This window comes from Calonectris borealis, chromosome 1 (assembly GCF_964195595.1).
Source record: "Calonectris borealis chromosome 1, bCalBor7.hap1.2, whole genome shotgun sequence".
In the NCBI taxonomy this organism is placed as follows: Eukaryota; Metazoa; Chordata; class Aves; order Procellariiformes; family Procellariidae; genus Calonectris; species Calonectris borealis.
Window position 1 is genome coordinate 154604097 of NC_134312.1, and position 22504 is coordinate 154626600.

The 22504-nt window shown below is 45.9% G+C and overlaps 1 protein-coding gene and 1 long non-coding RNA gene across 14 annotated transcripts in view; one reads left to right on the forward strand and one right to left on the reverse strand.

The window, feature by feature from the left end:
• NAXD (NAD(P)HX dehydratase) overlaps window positions 1-1716 on the reverse strand; it is a 52311-nt gene extending 50595 nt beyond the window's left edge. For 7 of the 10 annotated variants that reach the window (XR_012670969.1, XR_012670968.1, XR_012670970.1 and 4 more), the window contains exon 1: window positions 1362-1608. Coding sequence is in view for 2 of the 10 variants with exons in the window: in XM_075137338.1 (XP_074993439.1) it covers window positions 1362-1443 (82 nt within the window). In the remaining 8 variants the exon portion in view is untranslated. Of the gene's footprint in view, window positions 1-1361 lie in introns of all 10 variants that reach the window. The other 3 variants (XM_075137331.1, XM_075137348.1, XM_075137338.1) reach the window with 3 other exon arrangements.
• Window positions 666-19545, forward strand: LOC142075677 (uncharacterized). 4 transcript variants are annotated; one of them, XR_012670986.1, is made up of 4 exons: window positions 666-853; window positions 3256-3364; window positions 14853-14988; window positions 19148-19545. It is a non-coding gene; the product is annotated as an uncharacterized LOC142075677 (long non-coding RNA). The 4 variants fall into 4 exon arrangements; XR_012670985.1 differs by lacking the exon at window positions 19148-19545 and having other exon boundaries at window positions 666-920; window positions 14853-17228; XR_012670988.1 differs by lacking the exon at window positions 19148-19545 and having other exon boundaries at window positions 3253-3364; window positions 14853-17228.
• The last annotated feature ends 2959 nt before the right edge of the window (window positions 19546-22504 follow it).

The following is a 22504-nucleotide window of genomic DNA, read 5'->3' on the forward strand; positions in this document are numbered from 1 at the left end:
GCCGCGGCAGTCGCGGTGCGGCGGGAAGCGGCGGGGAGCCGGGCCCCGGGCCCCGCATCCCAGCCCGGGCCGCCGCTCGCAGCCCGCACGCACGCAAACAAACTTTCCAGGCGCCGCTTAGCGCTGCGGGCACCTGCAAAAATGGTGGTGGGGGGGGTGTGTTTGGAAAAAAAAAACCAAACCCTTCCCACCCCGGCTCGCCCCCCGTCCGAAAACAATGATGATAAATAAAAAATAAACAACCAGGCTCCCAGCGCGGAGCCGCGGCCCCCTCCCCCGGGGCAGGACGCGCCGCCACCCCGCTCAGGCAATCATCCGTGCGCGGCCGCCGCGGCCGCTCCCCCGCCCCGGGCTCCACCGGGAGCGGCAGGACGACGGCGCTGGCTGGACTTGGAGGCCCTGCTCATCACAGTGCGCCTCCCTCCTCCCTCCCTCTCTCCTCCCTCCCTCCCCGCCGCAGTGGAGCGCGATCCCTGCACACACACGCACGCACGCACACAGACACAGGGCGCTGCAGCTCGGCGCAGGGCGGCCGAGACCCCGCGGCTCCGCTCGGCGCCCTACCTCACCCCAGCACACCGCCGTGCCGCGCCGCGCCAGCACGGGCAGCCACGTCCCTGCCCCCTCCCCTGGGCCGCCGTGTCACTCAGCCGCGGGGCAGGCAGCCAGGCTCCCGTACGCACGCACTAGCGCACACGAGCGGTGCCTGCGGCGCGGGGGAGCCGGGGCGCAGGCGGCTCGGCTCGCCCCTGCAGGCCGCCACAAAAGCCCACGCTGCGGCTGGCAGAGTCGGCGCCTCCCGGAAGCCCCCGCTGGATTAGGCGGCCCCTGCCCTCGGCGGACCCCCGCGAAGGTGCTGGTGGTCGGGTTTGTGTGCGCTTCCCCCCCTCACCGCCCCCGGCCATCCCTTCGCAAGGCAGGTGAGCGGCCCGGCCGGCCCCCGGCTGCAGGCGGGGATGGGTTTCATTGTGCCGGGCCGCCCCAGGGCCCCACTGCCGGCCGCAGGCCGCTCCGGCCCCTGCCCCTTCGCTTTGGTTTTGCTCCGAAACCGTTCTCCGGCGGGAGCCGCGGCGCGGCGGCACCAAGCCCACCCCCCTGTCAGGGGGGCCCGCCGCCTCCTCCCTCACGCCCCGGCCCAGCCCCCCCAGCGGGGCAGCCCGGCCGAGGCCCCCGCCCGGCAGCCTTTCCTTCCGAGAGGAACACCCACGCACTCCCCGCCTGTGGGCTTCCGCAGCCCCCTCGCAGGCCAGCCCTCGGCACCGGGCAAGCCTGCCGCCGCCCGGCCCGGCCCGCCCCCGCCTCCCCTCAGGGGCAGGCCCCACCCCCTCCCCGCCAGAGCCCCGGCGCAGAGATGTTTATACCTTCATCACACCGCAGCCAGAGGGCCGCAGCCAAGGCCAGCGCAGCCAGGGCGCCGGCGGTGACAGCGCCCCGTCCCCACATCCTCCCGGGGGAAGAAGGCAGGGGCTACGGCCGGGCCGGGCCCCGCGGCGCGCCGCTCCCGCTCTCCTCTTACCTAGCGACAGCGCGGGGCTCCCGACACCCCCCGCCAAGCGCGCAGGCAAGCGGCGCACACAACTCATCGGCGCGGCTTCCGGCTCCGCGCCGGCCCGGCCCGGGCAGGGCAGGGCAGGGCAGGGCAGGGCAGGGCAGGCCTACGCGGGCGCGCCCGCCCGCCCGGCACCGCTCCGCACCTCCCTGCGGCGCGCCGCGGCCTCCCCCCCACCCCCCGGCGGCAGCCAATGGCGGCGCGGGGCCTGCGCGGGCGGGCCGCGCTGAGGTAACGGCCGCGGCTCCCGGCCGCCCGCGGAGCCGGGTAGGGCCGCTGCGGCCTTCTCCGGCGGCGTCGGGCCTGGCGCCCTTGGGCCTCCTGCCGCCCCCGCTGCTGGGTCTCGGGCGGCGGGGCGAGGAGCGGGGGCGGGCGCGGCAGCGCGGGCCGGGCGGTTGTGTGGCAGGGCCCGGCCCGGGAGGGGAGAGGTAGAGCCGGGAGCGTCCCGCCCGGCCGTCACGGCGCTTCGGGGCTGCCTTCCCAGCCCTTTCAGTTGGTACCAATTAAAAATTCCTAGGAATTACCATTTATTCCTCCCAGCATTTAAAAGCCCTTCACGTCCCTCACCTCTCCAAGCGTTTCTGAGCAAGCTCCTGATTTACGGGTGTGATTCGCTTCTAAGCTGCTGTTTCTAGCTCAGATACATCATTTTAGAGCAGTATTCTTGTAATCTTTTCCTTTACTCCACCAGAGCCGGTGGAAATACCAGCTGTCGTTCACCTCTGGTCCTACGGCACCTACTTAATCCAGACAATGAATCAAAATACAGCGTCGCCCAGGAAAAACTAACGTGATTATATGCATGAGAAATCTGAAGCATTAAAGCTCAAAACAGCTGTAATTTTTGCTCTAGACTCCTGGGTATTTCAAGCAAGAGTGTCGTTATTAACTCTTTTATGAGTTAGGCTTCTAGCCTAACTACAGCAGTAAAATGTCGATGTTTTAATCAATGTTTTGGAGGGGCGAAGACAGACAACATTTTCCTTTACTGTTTTACGGTGTGTATTGTGTTATATATGAGCTGTGGTCAAACAGACCTGCTGGTTTTACCGGGACCAAACCCAAACAGGAGAGATTTGTGCCCTTCAGCTTCGGAAGCATCACTTAAAACAGCCATGCTGTCTGCAAACTGCAGGATGGACGACCTGAGGTTTTAGTAACCCAGATTGAACAGTAACCCAGGTACTGGAGCAGAAACTTGGATGCCTGACAAGTTCACTGTCAGGTATTAACTTGTTTATTGAAAAGTTAGTCTTCTATAGGTCCTGGTATCTGGTACGATTTTAAAGGCAATTCGGGGTCAGTAAAATTTGCCCCATATTCAGTCAGCACAAGTAATGCTTTTTACGCTTTGATTATCTGACTGTGTGGCAACCCAAAAGATAGATTCAATGGCCAATCATGTTTAGTTTTTACATGAGTTTTCACCCAGAAGAAAAAGTTATCGGGTTGTTGAACACCACATTTCTTACGCTCGTGTTTTGATTCCAACTGGAATGATAAAGAGCATGTAGATTTCCTGTAACTCCAGCACTGATTTAATGTCTGGAAGAGGGGGGAGAAAGAACGATGCGGGTGTTTTTCTCATCCCATCAAGTAGCTCTGGCTCCACCAAAAACATGTCTTGTGCCCAACAAAAGAGAGAGGAAGAAATATATAATCATAATGTTGTTTTTCACTGGGTTCTCTGGTTTCCTTTGTAGCAGAGATGGAAGCAATCTGATCTGATGCTGCAGAGCCCTCAGAAGTTGTTTGTGGAATCAGTGAAGTTTCCAGGACCCAATCCTCAATTCATGTGTAGAAGAAAACCTAAAGGTATCTATGGGCTTCGTCTATGCCAAAGTTGTTCAGGTTGTTATGCACAACCTTAACGTCAACTAAAACAGTCATGCTACTACTATTAGCCAACACGAGTGTAAAAACTTTGAGCAAAACACATTGCTGCTCCTCAAACGTTCTACTGCTCTGCATCTAACTAGTTACCTTCTTTTGTTATAGTACTGGCTGGCGTCTCCAAACCAGGTACAGTATAAATTCATAACTACTAGTGCCATCTCTGAGCCCAGCATCAGCAATGTCACTTAACCAGGGGATGAAGCAGGGAAAAAGAGCCTTTTACAGAACTACGGAAGGTAAAAGGCGTATGAGGCAAAAGTTCACATGCTCATCATAGAGTTAGAGGAAAAAGCAACTGCAAGAGGCACTTATTTCTTTAGGTATATGCTGTGCTGTGCATTTTTTACTGAGGTTCCTGTTCTAACAGTTCTGTCACTTTGCTTGTCCCCCTCTTACATGGAGGGAGGAATGACCCTGCAGAGTTCCCTTTCATGCTTTGGGCAAAATCCTTCTGGCTTCATTGCTTGTTGCTCCATCTAGCCCCTACCTCTTTCGCAGAGGCTTGCCCCTGCTTCCCTAGCTCTTGATCTCAACCTTCAGTTCCAGCATTTTAACCCTTTTCTACTGCACTGTCACCACAACGTATCCTCCTCGTAAGTGGAATAATTATTGCAACGTCTTCCTCCCCTGCTACACAAAGAAAGGTTCAGTGGCCAACCTGAGAATGTCCTACTTATGTCAAGGTAGGCAAGAGCTTGGAGGTTTGACTTAATAGTAGGTAGCAGCAGTCACTGACAGCTGATGCTTGCTGGAAACAGAATGTATATACATAGATAGAATGGACATTGAGGTGCTGGAGCGTGTCCAGAGAAGGGCAACGAAGCTGGTGAAGGGCCTAGAGCACAATCTTATGAGGAGCGGCTGAGGGAACTGGGACTGTTTAGTCTGGAGAAGAGGAGGCTGAGGGGAAACCTCATCGCGCTCTACAACTACCTGAAGGGAGGTTGTAGCGAGGTGGGGGTTGGTCTCTTCTGCCAAGTAACTGGCGATAGCACGAGAGGAAATGGCCTCAAGTTGCACCAAGGGAGGTTTAGATTGAACATTAGGAGAAATTTCTTTACTGAAAGAGTGGTCAGGCCTTGGAACAGGCTGCCCAGGGAAGTGGTTGAGTCACCATCCCTGGAAGTATTTAAAAGACGTGTAGATGAGGCGCTTAGGAACATGGTGTAGTGGTATGGTGGTGTTGGGTTGACGGTTGGACTCGATGATCTTAGAGGTCTTTTCCAATCTTAATGATTCTCTGATTCTATGATTCTAAGTATGGACTGTAAGCTAGATGTCCCTAGGTAGAGACCCCTGGACCGTTTTGTGGTTTCTTCTGCAGGTTCCTGCTGAATCTTTGTTCACAATATTTTTGCTTTTTGCTTCTGATCACTTTGTACCCACTCAGCACTTAAGGCTGAGTCCTTGCCATCCATTTGGTAACTGTTGCACAACCCTGCCTACCCAAGCTATTCCAAGGTGAACACGGACAGCAGGTGGCAATAGCAGAGCTTGCAACATCCTTTGTTTGCGTTCTCTCCACTCAAATAATTGTCAGGCTGTACTGGAATCACCATTTAATATCATAAATATTATAAACATATTGATGTTAATAACTGCAACAGGAGGTTTAAGCATTCGTGTGGAGTGAGGGAATGGAAGAACTCAGAAGTAATAAGTAGCTTTAATTGAAACTGTCCATAAAATATGACCAAAGATTTCTTTGTTGTTGAAATGGGAATCTGGAAGCACTTTTCATCGTGAAAGAGATGAAAAAGTGGAATGTCTTAATTTCATTTGAATGTTTACCTAGCTAAATTGTAGGAGTTAGAATTGATAGTGGTAAAAGAGAAGGCAGTAATGGTATATGTGTTAAGATAAAAAGGGGGCCAATCTTGCAGATGTTGTTAGCAGTACTATTTACTGCCATTAAAGTGAGTGGAGTGAGCATGTTTTACACCAAATATTATGTTTCTCTTAGTACAGGACAAAATGTGTTTTTATATGGTGTAAATTTTAGTTTGTTAGTTTTGATGTCTCTCTAGGCTGCAAAGAAACTAAAAACAGAATAAGAAGACCTGAAGCTATAATAATTATTCCTGTCACACACTTCTGTGCATTTTTATATTCAAGAGAAAGGATAGCAGCAAACAGTTAACAACAAGCCGTTACAAAAACACATCAACATGCTTTGGTTTACCTATAAAGTTTCCTAATCAGGAATGTCACATGGGCTGAAGAAGGGAAAGGAAACTGTAAATGAGAAGAAATATACCCACACCTGACTAAATACTGCATATTAAGTTAGTCCCTACAGCTTCTGTAATTCTTCGTATTTTTACCAGGGCAGTACAGATAACTATCACTCCTAGACATACTCAGTATAATAATATTTGTCAAGCCCTATACTCCACTAGATAATTTTTGTTTTATCCAAAGTGAACAGTAGGATTTTTTTCTTTTTGCTTCACCAGTGTTAATGGTGAAAAAAACAAATATCAAGGAAACAATAAAGAGAATGTTTCTGTTTTGTCCTCTTCTTAGAGCAGGCAATAAGAATGATCTATGTACTGCAATAGAAGTGAAGAGGGTTTTTTTGGGCTCGCCCAACTTCTTCAAACAAGTTCCTGATACCTAGTGCAAACAAACATATATAAACTTGCACACCCCTTAAGCAACATCCAAAAAGTTAAAACAAATGGTCTCTTTTTCAATAGGGAATAATGAGACTCGAAGAAAGTAAATACTGTGGAGTTATACAGTTTTCCATAAAACTGCTTTTGCTCTGTCCTTTGGTGGCAGAAATGGTAACATTTGCCAAATCCATCCACAATTTAGAACACTGCTATTATTATGAAATATACTACTCATTTATGTAACTTTTTTACTGTTCAATAGCTACATGATGTTTTATCTTAGTTGTGTTGTAGCTGAACCTGGAGGCTTTGCCTGGATACTGTCTTATCCATTGTACGTACACAAAAGTCAACCCCTTGCTCAAAACTCAGCTTTACGTGCATATAAGAGAGACATGGATACTCAGAATGATGGACAGATTTGTAACTGGTGAATTGGTTTTACCTTAAGTGACACAGTTCAGTTCAGTCTTGGAAACATAGTATATATTGAACATGACTGCTAGAAGACTACATGCTATATCCACAAAAGGATTTGAACAGTGAAAGGTTCCTCTTTCAGGTACCTTGCTTCCTTTTTTTTCAGTAATATGTTGCTAGTCATCTCACAGATCCAGCACATCAGCTTTAGTAGTTGTGTCCCCAGGTTTTTCTGGAGACTTTGTAGTTGCTTTCCCCACAACCCCCTAAGCCTTGCATTTGTAGTCAGCCTCAGATTGCTGTAACGCCACGGGTGATGTCTTTGCCTCCAGTTGCTTATGGAGTTGTGCATAATCTTCTTGCCCAAAGGAAAAAGCTGTAGTTCTCTTTCCTCCCTGTGAGAGCTGTTCATGTTACATATTCCTGAGATCTCATATATGGAAAATACACTCTAGTCCTTAATATGCCCGCTCTTCAATATACAGGTATTAAAATTTAACACGCGTACCTGAGTTTGATTACAGCATCCTCTACTTGGAAGTCAGCATATATGCATGTGTATTATTTCTTCCTGTTGTTGCCACAGCTGTGTAAGTGTATGGGCAGCAACAATTAATTTTCTTCATGCCAAGGCCAGCTCTGCAGGTTTTACTGGTATAATTAATCCCATTGGGGGAGGAGAAGGTCATTTAAAAATAAAAGACAAAATAGGGTAAGAGGGTGGATATATCTATGTCGTTATAAAGATGACACATCAGAATGATGATTTTCCTTGCTGTATGGGAATAGCTATCCCAGTATAAAGCACGTTTATACAAATATAACTATAGACATGTTAAGAAGTTGAGATAGCAGGGAAATTGTATTGCTTTAGTTCTATCATGATAATTAAAATGGTACCTATTTCTGACAGACAAGCCCCAAATAACCTATGGCAATTTTAAATTACTTCCTTTGGCCAATGGTTTTCCACAAAGAAGCTTGTCCTTTCATGTGAAGTAAAATAAACTTTTCAAAACCACATTTCCATTTTCTCTCCTTCATTATTGTTAACACCTTTCCCAGAACGGCGTGCCACGTCAATGAATCCTGTTCTTCTGATAGCACATTTTCATGAAGAGTAGTTAATGAAGGAGCAGCAAAGATCAGGAGGGGCGGGGATTTTGTGCGAGGGTGTGGGAAGGAAAGCGTTGACAGGTGGTTCCCCAGAACTAGGGCTGCCAAACAGCCATGTGTCAAGAAAGAGAATATGTGGCTGGGGAGGAAGGGAGGCAGATAGCCCTTCTGCCCTGAGCTCCTGCTGTCAGAACCCTCTAGGGTCGCATTAAAAGAGTTCAGGCAGCCCATGCCAGGGGGTCGACACTCCGTACCCAGCCACCCCTCCTGCACTCTGCTCTTCTGCTGCCTGCCAGTGTCTTCCACCAAAACCGGGTCTCATTCACAGATTAAAATAAGATTAAAGTCTCAGTGAGTGAAGGGGAGAGGCCTCTGCGTGCCCATGCAGTTAGGGGAAAGTCTCGCTGCCCTGAGGCCATCCCCCTGGTGCTCCCCAGCTCCTGAGCCTTTCCTCCCCTCTGCGCCTGCCCCACTCTCAGCCATGCTGTGGCTCAGCACCTGGTGCCGGCTAGCTTCAGCCTCCCCCTGCCATGCACTGAGGCTGTCCACAGTGGCCTTCTGCTCCCACTCTCCCTGCGCAAGAAGTGGCTCCTGCTGCTGGCAGCAAGGCAGACACAGCCTGCACTTCACCAAAATCCACCCAGGCAGGACCCTGATGGAGGAAAAAGAGGAGGTGTGTGCAGCAAAACCCAGACACCTTAGCAAGGACTAACCACAACAACCTTTGATACTCTGGTGGGGAGAACGGATGGCGGAGTGATAATGAGCTAGAGTGTCTTGGGACGCTGAGGCCAAACCTCAGCTAGGGATGCTGAGCTCAAGTGAGCAGGCAATGCTATCGTGTATCGTCTTCAGGCTGCAGTGTTGCTAAGCCACCCCTTCAACACCATGCAGGGAGAGGAGAGCTAAAAGGAATAGTGCTAAAAGCCCTCTTCAGGTACCCACACTCTGCAAATAAGGACCCCAGGACTTTCCTTTTACCTTCCCCATTCTTTAATTATACATCCCGCTCCCTCAGGCTACCACCCCTAACCTTTGCATCCCCACTCTCCCCTTCTTTTCTCTTGAGTACCTCCCTGTCCCACTGCAGAGCATGCTTTGGGCCCTGGCCTGTATTTTCTTCTGCAAGAGGGTCCCAGCACTATGTTGAATGTGAGGGAACATCTTCAGCGGAGCAGGCACCGCAGCTGGGCGCTGGGCCTCGCACACTTTTACAGGATTACTGTGCATTTCCATACGATATACTGTGTGCCACAGGTGAGCAGTTTCTGCAGGTGACGGCAGAGGACCAAAGAAGTAGTCTGTAAGCCACCTTCAGCCTAGTTGTCAGCTGGCGAGTTACCTGCTGTAAAAAAATCTTTTAAGGCACTGCTTTCCAAGTGGCTGTGAAGGCTTCCTCCCGTTATACAGAAACCAGATTATCACTGAATTTATTTGATCCACTCCTAGGGAGTAATAAAATACACATTTTGCTCAGTAAAAACTCCATCTGGTCTCTGAGATATATTGGCATGGCAAGTGTCCACCTTCTATTGCTGTTGCTCGCAGTCCCCATCCAGCCACTTATCAGTTCATCTGTCACAAGAAGCAGGAAGATTTCCCTTGCATAGACAAAAAGTCACCTCCCTGAGGCCTAACTGGTCCTGCCTCTATTCTGGCAACCGAAGTGGCACATTTTAAGGTTGTAGCAGCCTAAAAAGGATTTAACAGGCTGCCCCTTCTGCTCAGGCATTCAGAACTGTCTCCCTACAAAGAAACCGTGTAATGGGGAGGGAAAGCATTGGGAAGAAAAAATTGATCACCCTTGGTTTTTTTCTGGAAGATCTCTTTTGTAATGCTTCAGAGCAGACAGGAGTTTGCTGGTTAGGAAAATCAGCAAACTGAATGCCGTTCCTTTGAGATAAAATGTGATGCCTTTCATTTGCAGCTGTGCACACACAGTCTTAATCCGCCCCGTGTTTATCAGGTTCAAAAGCACTTTTATCAAATTCACTGAGGAAAAAGAAGTGCTGCAGGTTTGGGCTTAACTATCCTCCTGATACCTGTGGCTCGAGGCTGAGACCTCAGGTCTTTCGTTTCATGGAGCGGGGGGGACTTGCTTCCCTCTCTCTTAGGCCGAGTTTATTAAAGCTGCAGTTCATCATGATTACACAAGTGACTCAGTCACCTTTCAAAAGCATTATTTCAAGACAAAAACATTACTGAGTAATATCATGATGGTAAATATTTGATGGAAAAAATACTGTTTATCAGGTTTGACAGATGCTTGGCATTATTAGTTCTTCTGTCAAGTGTGTGTTACTGCATGTGTTTCCTTGACCCTGTTCAGAGGTGCCCTGTCTCTGTGCCCTTCTCCCTCCCTGGCTTTTGTCCTGTTGAGCCAGAATCCACTAGTGTAGTAATTTTCTTGAGGGCACAAAGCTTCTCAGACTTGTTTACTGGCTGTAAGATTAATGTTAACTACCCTCCAGTGATTCCAGGATCTCAAAGATGCAAAGGACACCTATTGATACATTAACATATGAACAACTCATGCAGAGTCTGGAGATATAATAATTTTTGCTTTTTCTGGGCTTCCAAAGTCTCATGTTGTTACAAAAAGGCACTTAGACTATTCAGTATGAGCAAAAAGATTCAGAATTGGAGGTCAAAGTGACAAAGGACAAAGATGACCTATTTGTTGAGGTGTGTGAGGACTGTTTCAGAGTAGTGGAAAAAGTGGAAAAAAAGGAGGTCAAAGAGTTTCAGAAGATGCTTCTGGCTGAGTATTTTTGCCAGGTCATGAGCTGTAACGGGAAATATGGAGTGTCATTCAGCTCCAGATTGTAGACAACTAAATTTAGCTATTAAATGTAGGTAACTGCCTGTGAGCCACATACCTAAACTTCCATTACAAGCAATGGAGATCAAGTCCTTAGAGTTATTTGGGCCTGGAGAGCTACTGAGCTTATCCTAAATTAGACACCTACTAGGCCAGTCAGTCAAAGACCCACTCCTGCTGCTGCCGAGGTACTTCTTAAACTTTGGCAAGTCTGTTGGGCACATACCCAGATGCCTAGGGTGCCTGAGGATGTGCTGGCTTCCCCGAAGCCAGAGGAACCACACACATCCCTCTGGTAACTCTGTTGGCAGGGGGAAACGATGAACCTCTTTGCCCACACAGAAACACACCAGATGGTTGGGACAGCTGAGTGTAATGCATCCTTCAGCGCAAGCCTCCTTGAATGTCCCAAAAGCTGCTCATATACTTGCTTGTTTCACATGGTAGACACATGAGGGATGTAAACATGGCATCAGCTGCTCCTGGGAAGCCCAAGAGCTTCATCTGTTCAGAGTCTCTCCGCCAAGCTTACTAACATGAGCACAGTCTTGACGGTGGGGCTGTGGATGGGAGCTGTAGGGCGCGGGACTGTTTGATGAGAGTGACTGCAGTAAACACTATTAATTAAAAAGACGTGGCATGACAACCCTGGCATGTTATAGGTATGGAGTATATATGGAACATATAGGGGAGGCTAGAAACAAATTTTACAGCTCCAGCACTAAAATCTATAGCGCATTTCCTCATGTATTTCTCATTTATCTTACCCTCTACGCAACCTAAAAGGTAAAAAAAAAAGCCCAAACAGGCCCACAATGACATTATCAGAGCTTATTTTTACCTCTTTCTTGGCAGAGTTCACTAACAAGGTTACAAATCTTTTTGGTATATTGCACAAGGATTACCGGAATTTACGGATAGATTTTCACAGACATAAGATGAGTACAGAGCATTTCTGGAAATACAGTATGTTCACACAGTTCAACATAAGATGATGTGTGAACACATGAATACTTAACAGCAGATATTAAGAATAGATACCGTCAGCTAACGTAGGAGGATATATGCAGAGATAATTGACTTGCACTTCACGAGAAAGTTCTTGGTCCCTCGCTGCTCATTGCACATTCCCTTCACAAGGTATTCCTGGTACACATCTGCCTTAAAAGCATCATCAGCTTTGTCTGTGCCACTGTTTCTACACAGTCGTGTCCTTTCTTGCTGTTGTTAGGCTTCTGTTTGTAACTACAGGCTGTTACTTCCATCTGTTGTGGGCAAAAATCTGCCTCTGAAAGGCTCTCACTGTCCCTTGGCAGCGTGCCACAGAAACATTTCTCCACAAAAAGAGTAGCTGTCAGTGCTGGATTTTAGGGACTGCAGGATTACCTTCAGTACATAACAGCACACCTTTACATTAGTTTTTATTAGGTCCCTCCAGGAGATTAATTTTCTGGGCCTGGACTTCTGAGCCTCTTACATTCCGCAGATGGGCAAAGTGACTGATGTACAGCCCACGGTTCGTGCAAACACAGGGCAGCCCGGTGAGTCGCAGTGCTATGAATCTTCTCCTTCCTTTTCTCACTTTTAAGCAAGAGAGCTTGAAAGAGAAGCGATTCCTCTCTCGTAACCCATATATATCACTGTGCTCTGCTGTCTACCCAACAAAAGATTTCCTCTCTCCTACACCCTTTGTAGTCATTATTGACAGCACGATTCTTCTGATTGTCAGTCAGATTTATAACCCGGGCACACCTTCAGATTGAAACTTGTCTTTGAGTTCCTTCCATCCAAACTATGCTTAAATCTTGCAGGTGATTTTTGCCTACTGTTCTGAGGAAGTGATTCTTCCTGTCTACTTACATACCAAAAAGCTTGTCAAATACAGGCACTGCAATATTGGAAGAAAAATGAGAACTGCTATTTTTTTCAGAATCCTTGTCTGTAATTCCTGTCACACTTAGAAGCACTACTCACTGATCAAGACCCCATTGCACTAGGAATTGTGTAAAGCTTGTAAAAAGGACAGAGTCCCAGAAAACTTTACAATCCAAGTATACAAGACAACACTTGGGTGGATACAAACAAGCAGACAGGAAAATGCAGAGAATCAAGAAGTCATTATTGGTCAGCATAGGGGTGACAGTACTTCCAGCACACCTGCGGCGTAAGAGTTTCAAGATTTTTGCTGGAAAGTTTTGAAAAGCACAACACATTCACTGCATAAATGTTTATGGCATTCTTCTCCCATATGTGATGGTTGCATGGGAGGAAGCACCAACGGGATGAATTGAGAAGGGCAACAGATGGCCAGTTGGTGGCTGGAATCAGCATCTTATAGCGAACGAGGGATAACAACACACTGCAAACATACTAGGAAGGCCCTTAAAAATTAAGACAGGGATATATTTGATGAGGGAGAAAAAAGAGCAGAGAATAAATGTGGAATTCAAAGACAAACTGATAGAGATGAAATAAAAGAAACGAATGGAGGGCAGAAGCTGTTACCTATGGTGGTAAGGGTGCAACCTTTAGCTCAGCAAGTCCCTAAGCTGCTGACTATGGGAAGAAAGAGAGGAACCCTCTAAACTTCTAGTTTTCTGCCCATGCTCTGAGCATCTCTGAGACTCCACAGGTGATTTCAAAGAGTGAGAGATAAGGTAAAGACAAAGGAGAAGTCTTGCGAGTAGGGTTAGGCATTTGCACTGGCAAATGTTTTGGAAACTGCTCTGAAAAGTAATGGTCTGTACATTATTTTCCCTAAATATACCTAATGACCAAAAGTAGGGTATGAGTTCAGATGCCGTGGTTTTGTTATGAGGACAGATGGAAGAATGAAGGACATATATAGGATGTGGGACTCAGCACCAGAAACTTAGCTATATTACAGTAACAAATTTCTTAGCTGTATTTAGCTGGCTAGAGAAAAACTATGACATCTGACTAAGATACTGGTATCCAAATAAATCCAATTCATGCACAGTCCACATTAGATTATTTGCAGAATAAAAAAGTGTCTCTTAAATTTGTTGAGTTTTCCCTCCAACCACTCAGCACCTTTTACGCTACAACCCGTTATCCCTGGAACATCTCTGCCTTTAGAGTGCTCACCTCTTCTCAGCCTTTTTTCCCCTTAATATGAAATAAAAGAAGTTTTAAACCAAACATCACTTACAGTGAAATTCTTTTCACCTAACTCTTGTCATTTAAAAGTTAGCCTATTAATCTAAAAGTCAATCTACTGATTCAGTTCTGGATGAATAAATAGGGAGAGTCGTTCATGTCATTCCTTAAAAATAAGTATGTACTTATATTTGCAAAGATATTGTAAGTCCTTTAAGGTAGGGCTTCAATTTTTTCTTGTCCTTGATATCAAAACTGTAGTTCAGGTGCACTCAAAGGTAAATCCTGTATTAATAGTCACTGATTGCCCACATCGGGGGACCTGTTGGAGTACCTCACTGCCTCCTCCTTCTTCATGTATCTAGGTCTTCCTCAGGTGGAAAAGAGCCTTAGGGGAGGAAAAAGAGCGCAAACATCTGGCTTTCCCCCTAGTATGCGGTCAGGGTGGAGTCACAGCGGGTATCTGGACCCCGATGCTCTTTGATCTATGACATGTTATACCACATAATCTCTTTTTATGTTTGTTATGTAAGAGTGGTGTGATTTTTTGAGCTGTCAGACATGGTATGCAAATCTGTAACTACTTTACAAAGCAGGTCACAAAACCCAGGAAGGGGAAGAGGTTAACAGGACTGTAATCAAAGGCCTTTGACAGCCACTTCTGTCTCTTTCCTGTATTTTTTATACTAATCTCTTGAAATTTTTATATGTGTTTTCCACGTGTATTGCTTGAGATTATTTATATGTTATTATTGAGCTGTTTATGTGTCCATGGCTGCTCTTCTCATGATTCTTCTCATTTTTAATATGTTCACTAATGCCTTTGTTTGAGAAAAAAAGAAGCGTGCACCATAGTTCGTAGACATAGCAAACTTCAAAATAACTGCTCAGGTTTCTGAGCTCTCAGTTTTAGTTCTGTCTGTTCCTTTAATGTCAGCTGAACACTTAATACTGATGAGAAGACAGCTGGTTGCTCAGACATGGATGTACAACATCTGCTGGCTGATGTATAAGCATGAGACTTGGAACAGCTTCCACTCACTGTGCACCTGACTTTTTTGAAAATGGTCCAGTTTTTGTGTTTGTGAATTGATTTGGTGCCTTTATTCATCACAGAGCATCTCCTCATTCCTTCTTTATCCATCCTTGAATCTGTGCCACACCATCTGAAAATAAAAGATTGAATTGGAAGGATAGCACTTGGTTTTTAGCTTTTACACAGTTCTTCCAATATTTCCGTTAGTTAAAACAAAAAGAAATTATTTTTGGAGTGGCTGCAAGTCTGTGTGAGTCTTTGTCTCCCTTGCCACAGGTGGCAGAAGTGAGAAAATGAAACACCCAAACGCTCAGAGGCTTGGAGCTATGGGCAAGGGGCTGCGTACGGGTGAAGAGTCTCTGGTCCTGGAGCAGCTGAACTGTGAGGTCTCGTTTCTTTAAAGAGGAAACAGGTAAAGCTTGTGACTAGTAAGTGTGCCTGAGAGATGGATTAAAACAGCAGTGTTGGAATCCACTCGCAATAAAGAAATTCAAAGAGCTTCTGGGTCTCTGATTGTAGCTGGGTGAGCATCCAATGTGGAGAAACCTTTCCAGGGCTGTAACCCGCACTTAAAATGCTTCCCGTGCTGCTGGGACCTTTCAGCAAAATACCACAAGATGGTTTGCAAGTACTGAATATGTACGTGTACAGATGGTGGCTTTCTAATTCTGTAAAATGCTTTCTTTCCAACACACAACACAGGCATGTCATTGCGTGCTGGTGTGAATGTGCTCATACAGTTTTCTAAAATCATCCTTTACGTTAAAGGGACAAATGGGGCGATGGGAACTTTATTTACCATCAACACAAAAGTATGAGGGGATGCATTTCATCATTGCCTCTTTCCACTTCACCTCAGGTGCTTTCTCAGGGCAGGACCTGCACAGACATACGTGCCTGTATAACCTCGAGTGTGCAGACTGATTTCCAGGGTGGGGTGGGAAGGTACTAATGTGCTCAGAGTTAAGCACAGGGCTAAGAACCTGCAGACCCAAAGTTGGGAATGTAAGTTCTCCAGGGACAGGAGCACGCCTTCCTGGGCAGCTGGATATATATGTTGTCAATAGCATGCCCTCATCCAAAATTCCTGTAACCATGTTTGCTGGCACGTCACGTGAATCTCTCGGTCATGCTTACTAGCTATAGATAGTGCTTCATGAATGCATCTACACATGTTCTGGATTGAAGTTAGCTCCCTGGAGTGAGGGTGAGGGGAGCTTACTGGGATAGGTACTAGGTGCTGTCCAGTGTCCAGCACAGCCAGGGCTTTGGGTCTTGCCCAGAACCTGTAGGTACTATTGCTATAGAAATAATACTTTTTGCCTACCTTAACAAGATATGAGAAGATTTGCTGCTTTTTAAGACAAAAGGGAAATTATTATTTAGGATTTCAAAGATTTCTACAAGATATATCTTTGCTCTTCTTTGTGGGGTTCTGCATTTTTACCCCTTGCTGAACTATGTTTACTGGATCACTTCTTTCTTTCTTTCCAAGCAGAATTTGTGAATTGTGCCAAGAAGTGTTGGTCTTTTTAGGTCTCTGACTCACCTGCACTGGACCAAATAGCTGTGGTGATTTAGGCTATAAGCATTTCAACAGCTGCCTGCTCCTTCCTTTCGCCAGGGAGAACAGAATTTCTTCTTTTGGCTGTGCTACGGTAGTCCACAGGTCAGGGTAGCAAACCCACTTCATCTGCTTTTTAGCTACAATAAACTCTGAACTGGAACGCTTAAAGTATGTGCTTGATTATGCCGGTACTTTTCTGGGGGTGTGTGGATGGACTAGAAATTTTTTGGGTGATTGTAGTGCCTTTGTCAGGTCCCTTCTACACAAATGCCATGTGAGGAAATATGGACACACCGATCTCCATTTTGGATTGTACACAGAATCAGATTTTAGCTTACGCCACTGGTTGTGACAAGGCTAGAGTGTATTTGCTTGTGTACATATCCAAAACCTCTTGGTGGGCACATTCCTTATGGAGGTGGAAAGGCAAGGATAGAACTCATTTGCTTTAATTTAGGTGTCTGAAGGTAAAATATTTAGCCTCAGATTGGCACTGTAGGCCTCTTATATAAGCAATGGCCAGGGAAATGTGCCATCAAAGATGGCATGTGTCATCCTAAAATGAATGCCCGTGAAAAGTTAGGCAACTAAGAGAGACAATTCCTCTGTTTCCTTCCATTATACTTAAAGAGAACATAGGCTACTAGCTCCGACTGCTGTGGATGACTTTCAGGCTCCCACAGATTGGTGGCAATAATTCAGTGTTCACTGATCCTGGACATCCCTCTTCACATGTAGTAGAAAGTAGAACACAAGTATGAAGGCATACGAATAAGTGACAGAAGGACTTGAGATGGTAGACATTTACAGTGGCCATCAGGACTGGATGGCTCTCCTCCAGGAGTGATAAAGAATGGAACAGCTGACTTGATAATAAATATCTACAAGTGATCATCTCACATTTATTATGCCACGCTGAGATGAAACCCTAACCCTGACTCTAACTCTAGCCCTAGGAATACCAGTTAAGTTATAGATATTTTATTTTTGCATTATCCTGAAGAACAGAAATACTGCTAACACTGAACTCATGCTAAAGACATTCCAGAGAAATACCAACCAGTGATCTTAGTCTCATTACTAAGAATAGTAATTAGCAAACACATTGAGAATGACAAAATACTGAGATGCTTATGATTTAAGAGTAAATTATCAGCTTTCATGAGGATAAATTCTGACTAGTTTTGTGTCTTTTTTGTTAATAAAGGAAGGGAGAAAGAAAACCAGGCAAATAATTTACTGGCTGAACTTTCACACAACAGGCTGTAAAGGAAACTTGAAAACCACGGGGTCGTAGGAGCTGTTCTATCATTAATCAAAACCTGCCAGAGAAAGGAAGCAAAGGATAATAATACCAGTCTGAGACGAGGTTAAATCTGAATTGTTCGAGTGACCAGTACACAGAAAAGTTTCTCGTGTACTATCATCAGCCGGAGTTAAAAAGAGAATTAGCCAATTATCATAAAATGTGTGTATAATTAATTAGCAAAATGTTACTGAAAAATTATTTCAAGTTGGAGATTAGCACTTATTTTTCTCAAACTTCATTACACGCAGTTATGCTGCAAAACCTTCCTACAGTATTATTTTATTCAAGTATCTCATAGAGTGAAGAAGGATTCAGTTTCTTCATCCAAATCCCTGGAATACATCCATTTGCTAAGTTTCAGGTTCTGCATTTTTTGGTGTCCATGGAATAGGATGGGAGTGCAGCTGGTCGCAGTTGCTCATGCTTTATACCTCTTGACATATAAGAGCCTGGAAAAAAGCTGTGAGCGTGCCATCGTGAGTATGTTGGCTTGAACATTTGGCCAGTGGCATACAAAATAGAAACCCTAATGCCTGACCCCAGCAAAACATAGACTCAAAGTACGGCAATACTGCCACAGAAGGAGAAGAAAGCAACCCATAAGGTAACACTGTGGAAGAACATGGTAAAAATCTTATTCCAGACTTAAAATTTTCTCTGGACTTTTGCATAGGTTTGCCACCCGGTTATTCTGTAGGGGCTGGTGGTAACAGGAGCTCGGCAGAACCGCACAGGCGATCTTATTCACTGAACAGTTGCACTGACCAGGTGGTCCTGTGAGGTTGGCTGGGGACACAGACGCTTCTTTTTACACTTTCTAGGAAGCGTCCGGATGCAATTAAGTGAGCCAGGAAAAAAATCTGTTCTTCATTCCTTGGAAAGCTGAGGTAGTATGGAAGAAATGCTTCGAGTTTTCCAGAACGCACTCCTAAAATGGTTTGGTGAAGAAGCATGTTTGACCAGAGAAACACAGACAACACAGTATCACATTTTTGGACGGGTGGGGTGAGGAGGAGAACTCCTGCCGCGTGGAGGTGTCACACGATGGGAGCCACAGGGTCTGTCGCTGGTAATCTTTCCACACCCTGTGGAGGCAGTTTCATTTACCTGCCCTCTGCCTCCAGTAGCCTCCTGGCTACTGATACCAAGTGGAGAAGGTCTCAGTGGGGGCCAGCTCGTGGTAGAAACATTTCCTTGCTTACACAGATGAGAGCAATGAGTCCAACTCAGTTCGACACTTTCTTAACCTCATTTGAGTCCTGTTAAAGAGAGGGTCTTCATCTTATCCGTTCTTTTTGCACACTCCTGTTCTTCAGCTCTTGGAAACAGAGCGGCTTTCCGGAGGAGAATTGTTTCTGTAGCGGAGGGGGGGTTGGCTAACCAAGTAATCTGCTCCAGAACCACATTCAGCATCGCTAACACACCCATTAAAGCCTGTGAAATGCACGCAAGTAAAATTTATGGAATATGATTGTCATTTGCCTGTTTCCAGTGCCTCTTAGATTGTCAAATAAATTGTCGAAGATTAGGGTTTTATTATCCTCTTTATAGGAGGCATGAACTGAGGGATGGAATAGTGAAGGAATATGAGTAATAACAAAGAAGAAAGTTGCTCCTAAGGTTTTGGCCAGGACGGCATATTCCCAACGAGCTAATGAAGACTTTGCAACAACCCTTTTTTTTTAATGCCTTCAGCTCAAAATGCCAACTGAATGAATCAAAATTAGGAGTGTTCAGCAGAGCAAGAAAGACTGCAGAGGACTGCTCCCGTGAAAATTAATAGAGACGTTCTGGAACCCCAGCTCAGATGCATGAACGAGTCCGTAACCTCAACTGTCAAAAATTCGTTATATACGTAGCTTTGGGGGATTTAACAAGCCATTTGAAAGATTGGAAACTATAGGAGAAATGAAAAACAAATTAAATGTGTTCGTTACAGTATCATTACTTCATTTTGCCTTCAGAAACTGGCACGTGTGATTTGGCTGAACAGACATGGAACAGTTTCTTTTGATCAGTATGAATTACAATGCATTTTGCCCTGCTGCCGCTTTCTGTTACTCCTTCTGTGGCTCAGATTGCACAGGGTTTGATTAATGTACATGCTTTACACGGGGTCATTTTTTCTTTTATAGCCCCACTCATAATTATATAAAAAGACAGTATCTACCCCAGATCAGAACTCCCTTGTTAGGGAAAACACACAAACACACGCACTTTTTTCCCCCTGAATTTTTGCTCTACAGTTTTAATGGAAAATAACTTCGAAGCTCATCATTTCTGCTCTTTAATGAACATAGTATTGGTCTAGGAAGAGAGCAAACCTAGAAATGAGTAATCAGACAGAGTCTCTTACTGCCCTGACAGCTACAGGCTTGCCCTGACGGGACGCACTTTAGACTCAGCAACTAGTAATTGAAGGCACCAACCATCTCATTGGCCCTACCAAGACCATTTGATTTAGGGATCTAGTTTTAGATATCCAAGTAAAAACAGTTAATGCTAATGTTCTGTACTTTTGTGATTGGACTGTGTGCATTTAATTGGTAAACAAAATTTAAACTGGTGGAATATTATTGTGTTAATATATATACCACTGCTAAAAGACTCAGCCTGCCTCCTGGCTGAAAAAGTTCAATTATCCCTTTTCAATATGGATAAAAGTAGATTATTTTTGTTTTTACTTTCCCAAAAGCTCATGCAAAATTTAATTTCACCTAGACTTCAGAGTTGGTTTTATTCTCATGTAGATGTAACTCTACAGGCTTCAAAATGCCCCATATAAAAGTTATTTAACTTTCAGAAGACTTGACTAATAATTTCCATTGGTGTACAAGAGTTGTTGTTGCATTGAAACTATTCGGGTTGTATTAACATTTACAACACTGCAAATGGTGTCAGACACTGGAAGCGCTACTCCCATGCCCAGGGCTGGCAGAAGGAAGCTGTTCCACAGAGCTTTTTACTCACCGCGAGCAACCACTGAAATACATTCAAGAATCCACATATTATCATTAAACTTAATTAAAAACAGGGAAAAAAACCCCAAACCACCTAAAACTCTCAGCACTGCAGTTTGCGTCAAAGGAAATCCTCGACTTGTTTTTGGCCCCCCGAGTTGCTCTTTCTTTACTTCGACCTTTGCTATGCAAGGTGCGTACCCAGATTTGGGTTAAGACAGTAGGATATTTAGACCACAGATAACTCAGAATTGTTCGTATACTTTCTTAACATACGAATGGCTGTATTTTTTCATGCTGCCAGAGTACTTAGTCTGGTCAGAAGGTAATTTCTGAGGTAGGTGAGGAAACACAATGTATAAACTTTTTTTTTGCTATAGATATACTGACATTGCATCACGACCTGGAAAGCGGGGAATATAAGATGAAAAACTTGGAATCTGACTTGACCGACTTTCACTCCCAGTACACCCACTCATTCCCGCAGGCCGTGCACAGTAAGGAGGGGTGAATTCCTCTTCCCAAAGCCACAGAAACACCCTCAGGTCACTCCCGCAAGGTGAAGGCCCCTGTGATTCCTGCGGCCGGGGCAGTACCCGTCCACCAGGACACAGCTATGCAGCCTTCAGGACACATGCCGCTCCGACTGGATTTTCTGTTCTGCTCCAACCACTTTGCACAGCTCAGGCACTAGCAGAGGGCTGGGGGACATCTGGGGACGGCCAGCAGAGAATTTCCTCCACACAAAGAGGCTTTTCATTGGCGTGAAGCACGCCGAGCCAGCAGAGCTCTGCTCCGCACCAGCCGTGCTGCCCTTCGGTGGTTTACCGGCGCCAGGGGAAAAGGGCAGACTGGAGAAGAGGGACTGACAGAGGTCCCTGTCCATTTTCCTCTGCGCTGTCCTCCAGGGAATTCCAGACAGCCCCAGGATGGAGGGCACTGGCAGCCTGCACACAGAGCCCCTGCACCAAGACCATCACCTGCTGTTGTCGAGGAACAGTGGAGTTTTTCATATGTATTTAAGCGCAGGAGGAAAAAATATCCTCAGCAGCAGCCCCAGCACAGCCAGGTGGTAACATACAACCTGAAAATTATCCGGCAGGCCACAACGGGACACCTGACATGGGTTTTGTTCAAAACAGGCTTCAGCAAGGTACGTGCCTGCACAGGAGGGAGCAGAGGGATATGCTGTGCTGGCAGGTCTGTGATAGTGGAAGCAAGGAATATAAACTGCACTTTAAAGGAAGTTATTTGTTTTCGTGTCTTTAAGGGATGCTGTCAGTCTCTATGCTCATCAGAAACAAACAGCAAACAAGTTTTCCAGGAAAGTGAGCGTGATCTTAACAGCATCTGACATGCGAACATTTTCTGACTACGATGACATTTCTATTGCTTTTTTATATAAAGTATCCTTGGGAAGAGCACTCCATGACAGACAACTTACTGTAAAAGCAGAGCAGAAAAAAAGTGACTGAAGAAGGAAAGCCTTCTCATTTCAGTGCCGTAAACACGGAGGTGGCTGTTCAGATCCGGCTTGAAACTCGAGAGATCTTGCACTCAGCACTTTTCCCGTGGCATCCATTTCCAACCGGCGTGAAGAGGGGTCTCAGGCTGGTCGGTGAATCCCCAGGCAGCGGCAGCCTCTGGGCTGTCATGACAACCACGGGGTTATGGCCACGGGCTCCGGATGCTCAGCACACACTGCATGGAGGCTGGGTTTGTGAATAATCCTTTCCCATCAGCTGACTGTTGCCCCCTGCCAATGCTTCTTCCAGTTCAGAGATCACGGGAAGTCATTTCCACCGGGCCATTCATTTATATTGCTGACTTAATGGTACTTTTCTGACTAATGGTACCAGATTATTCCGGGAAATAATGTATGAAATGACCATTTTATCAATGGTCTAAAAAATAGTATACCCTCTTTTGTCTCTTTCAATTCAGCAGTGGCCTCTAAACTGTTTCTTTCCTAGGTTCGAGGTCACTCTTGATTACTGCAGTGGCAGACTACGGCCTGTGACAGGGAACATGAACGACAATATCCCAAGTATGTCAGCATCTCAGTGCCGTGTGACTGCAATACAAATGATTT